The sequence below is a fragment of the Fulmarus glacialis genome, unplaced genomic scaffold (genome assembly GCF_000690835.1).
Source record: "Fulmarus glacialis isolate BGI_N327 unplaced genomic scaffold, ASM69083v1 scaffold12535, whole genome shotgun sequence".
In the NCBI taxonomy this organism is placed as follows: Eukaryota; Metazoa; Chordata; class Aves; order Procellariiformes; family Procellariidae; genus Fulmarus; species Fulmarus glacialis.
In genome coordinates, this window is record NW_009214968.1 from 19,993 (window position 1) to 31,988 (window position 11,996).

The 11,996-nt window shown below is 41.0% G+C and overlaps 1 protein-coding gene across 1 annotated transcript; it reads right to left on the reverse strand.

Moving 5' to 3' along the window:
• Positions 1-227: 227 nt before the first annotated feature.
• Positions 228-10,848, reverse strand: ALKBH1 (alkB, alkylation repair homolog 1 (E. coli); the record flags this gene model as incomplete). Its single annotated transcript, XM_009578788.1, has 5 exons — positions 228-651; positions 1,181-1,374; positions 2,513-2,603; positions 6,077-6,239; positions 10,740-10,848. Coding segments are annotated over 5 exons (981 nt in total), but the record flags the coding sequence as incomplete, so codon positions are not given.
• Between the last annotated feature and the right edge of the window lie 1,148 nt (positions 10,849-11,996).

The window sequence follows — 11,996 nt, forward strand, 5'->3', positions numbered from 1 at the left end:
AATGGCAATAGAATTCATGTCCTGAGTCCCACTCCTGAACTTACCCTTCTTTTCCTTTTAAATTCTTTTTCTCCCCCAACCTATTTCTTACAGCAAGAAGGACTATATTTATTCTGCAGAAGTTTATTAATCCCAATACAGACAAGTGACTTCTAGTATGATTACATTAGTTCCCAATTCCATATGGAGGTTGGCTGTCCAGTCTACATCAGCATGATCTCCTGGTCTCAGCTGTCTGTATTTGGTTTGTGTCTCTTGGCTCTGCTGTTCTCCTGATAGTGCCTGTCTTCAAAGGGTGCTTGGCCCTTTCCATTTGTCCCATATTCCTCTGGAAATTTCTGACCCTCAGCCAACACCTGCCGAATAGTAATATTAATGCGGGAAGACTGCAAGTACTTGGCACAGACCTGCCAATCCTCATCAGCGCTGGGCTCAATGACTGAGCCAACAGGAAGGTCTGAAGAAAGTGCCTGGTCCAGGCACGAAGGCAAAGCTGTCCCTTCAGGGTTGGGGAAGACACGGGGGACAGCATGGTACAGCAGACGGCTGAAGCCGGACATCACCATGATATCTCCACTGTGCATGAACATTGCTGTTGGGGCCTCCTCCCGCTTCAGGCCCCCAAGCAAAAATATCGAGGATTGCCCAAAACTAGAGATGGTATGAGGATGGAGAGAGAAAAGAAAACAAATTCAGGTAGAGAACAATTATATGTACAGTAAGAAAGTATTAGCAGCTAAATCCCTTTATAAAAAAAAACCCAAACAAACAAACAAGAAAACCAGATGGATTCCTAGTAACAACTTTACAATGAGAACATGGAAAACAGACTAAGAGGCCTGGTTCAAGGTAGGCAGAATATGAGCAGTTGCCCTGCCAGGTTTAAAGCTCTGCTGAGGTACTTCATCCTTGCCTGCTAGTACCCAATTGCCACTCTGCTGCTTCAGAACAGAACTGTGCTCTGTGCAAAGAGCTCCTCCACTCCAGGCGCCACATCCATGCTATTCAAGCAGTCTTTAAAGAAAAACCTATGCCCTTGAGCTACAGCTTCCTACTATTCAAATCTTCAGAGAGAGAAGATTTAGCAAACTACATTGTACTGACTTCCTATAACCATATGCAACCATAGAAAAAAAGCCACCAATCCTTCCACAATGCTCAAGTGCTTTCCTTGACTCACCTGAATGATAAAAGGGGCCGAGAATGGTCTAGTTCAGACTCATCCACATGAATTCCCAGTGAAGAGTCAAAATGATAGTAGTTCAAGATCCCTGCTTGGGCTTGGAAGCCCTGGAACCCGCAGGCTGCGGCCACTTGTTCTGACAGGAATGCAAGGTCTGAGGGGAAAGGAGTGTGGTGATTTGCTGAGTACTTCTGGAAGAAGGAAAGGGGGGGAGGGGGGGAACAAAAAAACAAACCACACCCAGAACATCAGAGCAGCAAATACAATTGGAAACAAACATCAAATGAGAACTCAGAAATTTGGCTGACATCATGGAGAAGGACATCATATTTGCTTGGAAAATGACTACAACATAGGTAGAACCACTGCAAGTTTACCTCTTATCATTTAATTCTGGGCCTATGCTGAGACTGCCAGAGATTCAGTTAATCGTGGAGTTAATCATATCTGGATGGCAAACTTGAAGTCAGTAGGATTAGTACCTAAGGTTAATACCAACATCCTGAGGATCTACTTGGTCACTACTTAAAGCTGCCAATGGGAAGACAGTTCTGTATCTCATCAACAGAACTCTGAAACAAGCATCTTTGTTCCTTCTTTGAAGAGCAAGACAAACAGGAATCAATTGCAAACCTACTGTTCTCTCTCCCATGAGTGATTCTGAGAGGATTGTAAGGAAAGAACCAAGTTTTTATTAAGGCCACCCAATAATAGGCTGACCTGGTGAATATAAGGCTGCAAGCAGATTTGGTTAAGTATCTGCAATATACTGATAAGACTGCATATTCACTCTGCCATCTTTTCTCAGCTTCCATCTGACTCAGTCTTATGAAAAAGTTTATTTTGGTCAGGAGCCCCAAAATAGCTGTTAGTTGGTGAGACTGTACTATACTGGTTCAGACTCTTAAGTTCACATCAGCAGTCTCTTCCTGCTCTCGCTCACACCTCCAAAGAGGACTAGTTTCTCAGAAGCAGCTATCTTCAAGCACTCAAGGTCATTCTCACCTTAAGTAGTTAACGGTGCTTTTGTGACATCCCTTTTGGTAGGGTAAAAATGCTCACTTACCCTGAAATAGAGTCACAGGTCTAGAGTTGAGTATATGCTACCATATTACCTTTCAAAGGAAAGAATGCAGCAATGGACTTTTGCTGTTAAATCCTTCACAGTAAACTAAAACAGATTAAAATGTTCTTAGCAAGCATGGTTTGTTACAGCCTTTCCTCAAGACTGTCTTGTAGGATCACAAGCATTTTATTCCATGATACCCTCCTCTGTCTACCATTGAGTGCTTACAGCTAAAAAAATGGAGAAGGATTTAATTTCAATACCTTAGTATCCCAATTGTAATGGTAACCAAGGGTCACCCAGCGTAGCTTCTCCAATAAGCTTCTGGGCTCCTGTTTACTGGAACCTTTCCTTCTGCAAAGACAAAATGGAAAGAAATAGGATATGTGTTAATTTCTGAGGGGTTCGCTGGTAGTGCAGCATACAGTAATGAGATTCACTCATCTGTATGACAGCCTATTAAAATGATCAATGCTAAACTTTTATTTTCAGTGCCATTATTTTTTCCTCCAAAGACCTTGAAAATTCAGTTCATGCAATTTCTGCAAGCTATAGGGCCTACTGCTCTCAGTTTGAAAGCTTGTATTTTCAACATGGTACATGGGTTATCAGATAGAGACAACACAATGAACTGGTGCAGATTTGGAAGTCAGAATTAAGCATGTACTATTTGTGCACCTGAAAGTGAAAGAACAGAATCTGTGAAGATCTAAAAGCTGCAAACCCAAGGAAAAAAAATATTCTAGGCACTTAATGGAAAATAACAAGAAAGGAAAAATCTTCACCTGACTGTGAAGGATATCAAGCTGCATAATACTGCAAAGGACCATTAGATCTACTACTTGGTACTTTTACAAGAAGTCCTTAGGATGGACTGACTCAATATTCATAAGAAGCAAGACTGCTCTAGCTATGACCATACACTTCTTATAATGTCAAGAGTCTAGATTGCAGGTGTCTCCTATCCAGGCTGTAGGACAAAAAGCTGTTGTTCTCAAGTGACAGCCCTAATGCAGAAGGACTCAGTGGCCTGAAGCCATGCGCCAATTTACCATTCTTGAAGGTGGTGAAGGCAGGAAGAGACCTCAGGAATGGGCTTTTACTATGGCCTTAGGAAAAGTCCTTAAACAGTTACGAAGAGTATTACATCTACTATAGTAAATTGGATAGAAACATGCTAGTCCACTTATTCCAGCAATTCCAGCTTCTTTTCTCAAGCTAAGTCATGTGTTATGGTAAAGAACGAAAGAAAAGTGAAATGTACTCAGAAACATCATGATAAACATTAGCACCAGATGGCTGGCTCTCATTTATAGCCTCATTAGTTCAGTAGGACTCTCTTTTACAAAACAGGATTCCTATTTGTGCTGCCATGGTCAAGTCTCAGCCAAGCATCTGCATTTAATGTGCATTTCTACCTGGATACACAGCTTGTTTCTGCCCTTCACCTATACCATACTGATAGCTCCTAAGCTAAACCAGGAACAGGGGTAAAAAGCCAGTTTCTTTACCTTTAGTAATTTTTCATAGCTCGCTGATTATTGAAAGTCATTTTTCCAGTTTCCATCTTTGTCATAAGGTAATAGCAACTGCAATTACTATAATGCAGCAACACAGTAACTGTCAAATACATGCTGCTTGGAACAATTTATGGAGACTACAAGCAGGTAACACAGCAGTTAGAAAAGGGAGAGCCCACAACTCGTTCATCTTTCAATCGACAAACTTAATGTTCATAATTAAACATTTTTAGCACGTGCCTTTTGAAAGTGCCCTTCTTCTTTTGCTACAGTGCTAGAGTGTTTCCACAACAGCAGGAACCCTAATATGCTCGGTAGGTCCTTATTCCCAAAACTTAGTATTTTACATGTGATTTCACATGTGATTGCTAAGGAGAGGGAAGTCTGAGCATTACGTATCTGGAAACAGTAAGTTCCTAGAGCTGTAGCAGCAGGTGCTTCTACAAGAAAGCACAGAGAAATTCTGGTAGAACTATGTTAGAAGGAGAACAAGACTGAACAGCAGGGGGACTTTGGTCTGAAGCTCCCTTTTTTCTTTATTCACTGGTAAATGATTGCATCTATAAAATCCCCCCAGCCTTTTCCTTATACATAAGGATATATATATCCCCGCTAGGGATGCTCTACTCCCTTTTATGCTTTTAATTGTCCCCAGCACTAAAGAAAATACCTGAACTCCACTTTGTGGAGAGAGCATAGCATACATTTCTAGGAACTGTATGGACTCTCCCTACCTTGTGATTCCTGCATCCTGAAAAGAGCAGATAAGCCACGACCCAAGCACACTTATGCATGTTCCTGACAGCTTTAAAAAGCATTAAAGTTGTGTCCAATCTTGGAAGTAGACATCTTTTTAGTTAAGCACTCTGTTTCTCCCCTCCCTGAAAGGCTCTCACTCCAGATACTAGACAAGTTGGCTAGTTTGATCCGCTGTCCCCTAGGTAAAAGCACAAATACAGCAGTTTGCTCACTTGAAGACTCAGAAAAGTGCTTAATAAAACTGCCAGTGTTTCTCCCAGCCACCACTCGTCCAAACACTGTTTTCAACTGAACTAGATTCAGCTGCAAATTAACCTCTGTTCTGATCATTCTCTCTGCGTGCAGGAGGTGCTGCTGGGAAAGGCCTGTCAAGCTGGAACAATACCCTACTTTTTTCAGCTGTAGGGCACAGTGCACAATACTTTCAAAGAACAATTTTTCATCCTTGACAGAACACAAAAAAGGCATCTGAATTTCTGACTGAGCCTGGAAAACACAAGTGGGGTCATAACTTCTCTCCTAGGTGCAAATATTTAGAAGTCCAAATTTTGCTTTTGCCATTCCATATCTTGTAGATGTTAAGAGTATTTTTGAAGAAAAATCTCAGCATGTCAATTTTACTAAGAGACTGAGGTGGAAGATGAGAGTTGTAGGGAACTCTGGTCACTCCATCACACAAAACAATCGTTATGAAAAATGAGCAGCGAAATCAAAAAGGTAATGATAAATACCAAATACCCAAATAACTAAAAGATTGTGTACTGTAAACAGCATCTTCTATCTTGTATGTATTTTTACAGGTGACTTAAAAAAAAAAAAAGGTCTTTAAAACTTGGACTTTAAAACTTTCTAGTTGACTTCAAAACTTCGACAAATTCTCCATTAACTTCCAAATCAGGTAGAGGAAAGGTAGCTGTGTCAGCTACAGAACTCTGAACCTGTGGGAGTCTTTCAAAGTAAACAGGATTGCCATCAAAATGGTACATTTAATCACCATCTCAGATTGAATGAAAAAAAAAAAAACAACAAAACAAAGAAGTACTTTGGAAAGTAAAACCACAGAAACTAGCTGACTTGAGAAGTTCAAAAAAGTGCAGATAACAGCCTTTCAATTACGGTTATACTAGGTCCAACAGCTGACTGGGAAGAAGAGCTGGCATGAGTGGGGTGTTTGGAAAGGATGCCTTTTACCTCAGGAAAACTAAGGCCTAGAGGGACCTCATGGTTCCCCTTGTAGCTGAGCTTAGTAAACTTCCAAGCACCATGGTATCAGCCAGGGCCACTATTTTACATTCGACTGATGGCTCTGGAATAATTTGCTACTAGAAAATCCCAATGAGAGTGTGAAAGCAGAGATTTAACAAGGATGCATGTCAAGCCATGAAAAAATCCATCTTTAACTTGGCATGTCTGACACCATCTGTACGCTGCCAGCATGTACACAATCTTTTTCAGCTTCCCTTCCCTGCTCATTTTTCTTAGACCTTCTCAGAGCTGAGACCTTCTGGCTCTGCTAGTTTTGACCACCAAAGGTTATTGTGGACTTACCTCAGCTGCTCCTTGCTCTGTCCCCACAGGTCAATGGTCTTCTCAGGAGCCATGTGCATGTCCAGGTTGCAGACATTGGGTTTCTGGGGGTATAGCTTGAGACACCGTTTCACCCAGTGACGCTGGCAGCCCGGAAGGAAAGGGTTTGGTATGAAAATAAACCCTGACCGTAGAGAAAGAGGGAGGGGGTGAGGAGAAAGTATGATTAGACATTTCCCTGTTTTTTCTAAAACGAGAGCAAAGACAGGTGCTGGAGGTACTGAAAAGACACCTTAGATATACAACCACTGACTTTGCATGTAAGCTGATGAAATCTATTAACAGGTTTGAATAGTTAAGTTAAAACCTATTGTTTTTTTCAGTATAAACAAATGGTGGCCAAAAGGTAGAAGGCAGGGAGGGCAGCCAACACTGGTCCAAGTAAAAAATGACAATAAAGGACATATCTGTGTAAGGCATATTGACTACAGGTAGATAAAGGAGTAAGAACTTGGAAAACCAATTGCTTTGGAGTAAATTTGATTTTGAAATGATTCAGCAAGATTCTTCTCTTGAACCTTGCAAACTTAAAGTAATTCTAGCCTATTTTTTCTAGACTTCAGACTAACCTTGTCGCTGCCTCTGAACTTGTACTGTCTTCTTATTGCTACTTCAGTATCATCAACTGCAGAGAACAGTCCAAGGGCTGAGCAAGTCTCTAGTAACATAAATTGTCCTCTCCTTTGCTTCATGCTTATTTCCAGGCAAGTCTGGTTATATCCATCTTTGTATTTTGGTATGGCAATACCCATCGAAGGGGATGAAAGTCACATTATATCCCAAACTGCTTATTGCTGAGTGCAAATACTTTGCAGTCATTGTTAATTAACAAAACAAATTAAACATGTAGCTAGTCTGCACATTCATTTAGCCAGGCACCTCAGACAGAGTTCAAGCAGCAGCCCAAATAAGAGGGTTAGCAGAGATGCCATGGATTGATTTGGTCTATATCTTAACAAACAAAGAGTCCTTGACATAACATCTGCCATCACCAGGAGTGCTAACAGGATTCGTCACTGGAATTTTCTCCCCAGCACTCCAGGGGTGTTTCCTTCCAGGCCAGGGTCCACGGTATTAATGAATGAGTGTCTGACAGGAAGATGCTATTAATCTGTATTGTACCTACTCTAAGAATCAAGACACTCTCTCAAAGACTGTCAATTCAGTAAGACTCACCAACACAAAATTCACATAAGGGTATAGGAGGAACAAAGGTAAAGGAGGTTTTAAGGTTTTGCCCTACTGTGTCTTTTTGAACTTCTCAGTCATATCAAGTTAAACACAGACAAAAATAGACGAAAAAGGAAGATGCAAGGCTAGGAGTCTCAGTAGGATACAAACTTGCCTTGTGGCCTTATGAAAGTGGTAATAAAAGCACAGAAAAAGCTTCCTGCCAGCAGATCTCACAGATCTCACAAGATTAAATTAACTGGTTAGAAAAAGAGCCTTCAGTGTATTAATAATACACTGTCATTCATTTCACTCCATTCCCTGCACCTTTAGACTATGGCAGCCTTCTGATAGGTCTAGTTACAAAAAGTTTCTTTGCCAGAAGCATTAACTTTACTTTCTATTGGCGTCTGCATAGAACAGAATAATAATATTGCCCTTACTGTCTACAGCTCTTGATGTGGGGTTCTCAAAGCACTTTACTACATTCATGGAATTACGCTCTACTGTGTATGTATTATCTCCAGGTATTAATGAAGGACTTGAAGACTGTAGGGCTAGTTACACACAGAGCTGAAAACAAGAATCCAAATTTTATGACTCTTGTATCAGAAGCTTAGAACATGCTCATGTGTCTCCAAACCTTTCGTTGATTACTCCTAAGAAACCAGATTAGTCTAAATTTATAAAAGTGAGAACAACTAAAAAGTGGGTTACTGCTATGCTTCTGATGTCAAGAAAGGCAGAAAACCCTGAATTTCTAACAGTTGCAGAGTTCTACTATAAAATTCTACACTAACATTCAAGACTAATAGTTCCTAGGAGTGCTAGAAATCAGTGACTTACCACACATGGGAGGGAGAAGAGTAAGAAATATATTTCTCTAGCAATCTTAATCAGAACACCACAGACTAAGAACACCACAGACAAGCTTTGAAGGCAACACAATTGAACGTCTTGGCCTTGAAAGAGTTGATCTGAGTGGAATGGGCAAAAGATGAATTCTTTGGGGATCGTATACTAAAGGAATCTGCCTTGAGGAATGAGATGCAATTCTCTTACTGCAGCAAAATCTTGCGGCACCCTAGGAATTAATGTACACCTAGTGAAAGTGGTCTCCAGCCTCAGTCAAAGGAAGGATAAGACACTCAGATGTCTAGCAACAAGAACAACCCCTCATAAAACCAATTTGTGTCAGTTACAAAGACAGCATCACCCACATCTCACAGAACTCAGGACACCGCAACAGAATTACACCCAGCTTCCTTAGTCTAATATTTCATTGCTCACTGTGGGGACAAAACCAAATGACTTCGCTTCCATTTGCCCATAGACAAACTAAAGAAATTCTAAGTTATTTTAGAGGGCTATTGCGGCAGTTGGTTAAATATCTTATAGTGCTTTAGGATGTCCAGATAAAGATAGCTGGAAAAAGATAAAATATTATTCTTGTCCACACATGATTTGATTCTAAACAGGACTGAGAATTTGTTAATGTATTTGCATTTCATTTTAGTGAAAGGTTTGCTTTGTCAAAGCAGAAGAAAAATGCACTTAAATGGAACACTTGTAATCCCCTCCGCATGTAATTGCTAGGAAAGACGTTCAGACATAAAATGACAAGTGTGACCAAGAAAGGGCAGCTATAATATGACAGGTAAGTGGAACAAAGAATTTATAGAGGCAAGAAGAGGTGGAAGCCTTTCTCCTGAAGTTATTCTATCCCTTGTGTGTTAACCATGCCAGATGGCTAGCGCGGCTCCCTCAGTTTCAGACATGGTAGGCTGGCTTCATAGCAACCTACACAGACACTGACTGCACTCCTGATGAACCAAAAGAAACATGAGAAAAACCAAAATCAAACAAACAAAAATCCTTGAAATAAGGAGGATCTGGGGAACTAAAAACTCAACAGCCTTACCAAAACCCCTGGTAAGACTATGGAGCAAACTTTCATGACAGCCATTTCCAGACAGAAGATGGTTGGGAACAGCCAGCATGGATTTACTGAAGGCAAATTTTGTCTAACCAGCCTTACTGCCTCCTACAGTGAGATGCCCAGACAAGGGGAGAACAGGGGATGCTGTTAGCAGAGTTTTCCAGTCAGTCTCCTGCAGCATCATTGGAGCCAAACTGGGGGCTCATGGATTTTATGGGTAAACTAAAAGGGTGAGCAAAAGTTGGCTGGGCCACCAGGCTTAAAGAATAGTGATTTGAAGGTTCAAAGTTTAACCAGTGGCTGTTATGAGCTGCATTCCTCAGGTTGAGAATGGAGCCAAGTCTGATAACTACATCTACATCAACAACCTGGACGATGGGACTTTAATCTTCATCACACTTACAGATAACACTAAATTGGGGCAGCAGTGGACATGCTGGAGGCTACTGCTGCCACTGAAAGGGACCTTGACAAACGGAAGGAATGGGCCAACAAGAACCTCAGGAAGTTCAACAGTGATAATCCTGCACCTGGGGCAGAATAACCCCATGTAACCAGGGAACAGCTCTAAATTAAAGGACGAGGGAGTCTTGGAGGACAAATTGAGCACAAGTCAGTAGTGCACCCTTGCGGCGATAAAGGCTGATTACACATTGGCCTATACTAGAAAGGGCTACCTAAAAAGGCATTATAGAGAAGGTGGACCCAGATTTTTCTCAGAGGTGCATAGCAAGATTATGAGAGGCAACAGTCACAAATTACAGCAAGGCAAATTTTGATTAGCTGTAAGGTGAAGAAAAAAAAAAAAAAAAAAAATCACAAGAGTGGCCAAACACTGGAACAGGTGCCCAGAGAGGGCATGTAATCTCTATCCTTCCAGACTTCCAAAACTCACCCATACAAAGCTCTGAGCAACCTGATCTAACTTTCAACTTGACCCTGCGTTAAGCAGGGAGTTGGACTAGACCTCTGGAGGTCCGTTCCAACCTAACATCTTTCTGTGATTCTACCAGGTGACCTGCAAACCTAAGATCCATTTCAGTTTTTGAAATAACCTGCCTAATGAAATTACTCTGTACCTTGAATAGGACAAGAAGTTCTTACTCACTTAGTGTATTCAGTGTTCTACACCAGCAAGTAGATGCCACACTTCAGCCCTGAAATGCCCGTATTTCAGTCACTTATCTAATTTTCATGCCATATGTTGAAGAAAAATAGATGCTACAGAAATATAAAATCTTTATCAAAGGCAACAGGAATCCATTCTCACAAGGGATGGTCTGGGTGATCAGAGTCTGTGAAACAACTGGCCCTTCTGTTCTCACTTTCATATATATTGCTGCATCCCACCCTTTAGCTGACTCGTTTGTCCTCCTGCACTTAAAATAACGTTAAATTACACTTAGGCAAACCAAAATAGCTTTTTGAGGCAGGGCAAGGAGGATAAGATAGAAGATGCCTGAACTCAAAGCAACAAGGTTGTGTTTAATTTTTCTTGAAATCAGAAGTACCTACCCGGATACCCATTGAGGCCATAGGCTTTCCACTGGCTAACTGGCTGTAATCCTGCTCTGCAGGCATCTTGATCACTCACTGAAGAAATACTGAGCTGTGATCTGAACACCTGGCAAAAGAAAACAGATCTGGGGTTAAAAAAAAAAAAAAAAAAAAAGAAAAAAGGAAGAAATATAAAACTCATCCAAAAATAGCACCTATAAGAAAGAGTGCTCCCATATTCCAAGATAAGTCTCATGAAAATGCCAACCGTACCACAGAACTATTGTCTAAGCAACTGTGAGCAGAACAGGGCATGCTGCTCACAGAGCTAGTATGTACTCAACACAAGAATCAAAAGGTACCTACAGTTTTTACAATACTTGGGGATCAGCAGAGATGTCTTCCATTCATAAAAAAACCCCAAATAATTTATACCAATAAGAAAAAATTCAGCACTATTTGTCCATTTCCACACTACAGCCTCATCATTATAAAACATTCTGGTAATTATCAATTTCCATTAGAGAGCAATATTTAGTACCCATAACACTTTATATCTTCAAAGAATGTTCCAAATACAAGTTGCTCATGATCCCATAGGGTAGATGACTATTCTAATCTGTAATTTACAGAAGGAGAAGAGGTACAGTGATGAAATTAAGGCCTTTGCAAGCAGACTCTGCAGTGGTGAATGTGTAAATCAGTCTCTCTGCAGGCTGACAGCTCTGGTTAACATTTTCTGAGCAATGGGTCTAAATTATGTACATAGAATCTGTAAGAAAACTCTGAACTAGTGCTGGGCAGCAGCTTCTGGCAATGTGCTCAGTTTCACCAATTTTTCAGCTCTCTACCAAAAGCAGCTTTGCAACTGCCAGCCTTGAAGAGCTTAGTTCAGAGTCCTGTCTGCAGAACATCCCCAGGAAGGCTCTTTCTTTGACTAAGACTCTTGCCACCCCTCTACCTTCTCAAACTGCTTACACACAGGCTGCTGCCAGGACTTCCGGAGAACAGGAGCTGTTTCTATGCTGAAGAATTACATGTGCTGAATCAGTCAAATAAGCCTGGTAGCAGGGCAGCTGGGGTATGTCACACTTCACTGAAGAGCTCAATCACTTGAAGCAGTTTTCTGAGAGAAAAGGAACAATAGTATCTGGGCCAATCTGCCTGGCCTGTAGCTCTTCTTAAAAGAGAAAAGCCAAATGTTTTTAACCTGGGGGAAAGAGGAATAAAAGATGCTTTCACTAGTAAGCTATCAACTGATCTTAGAAGGTAACA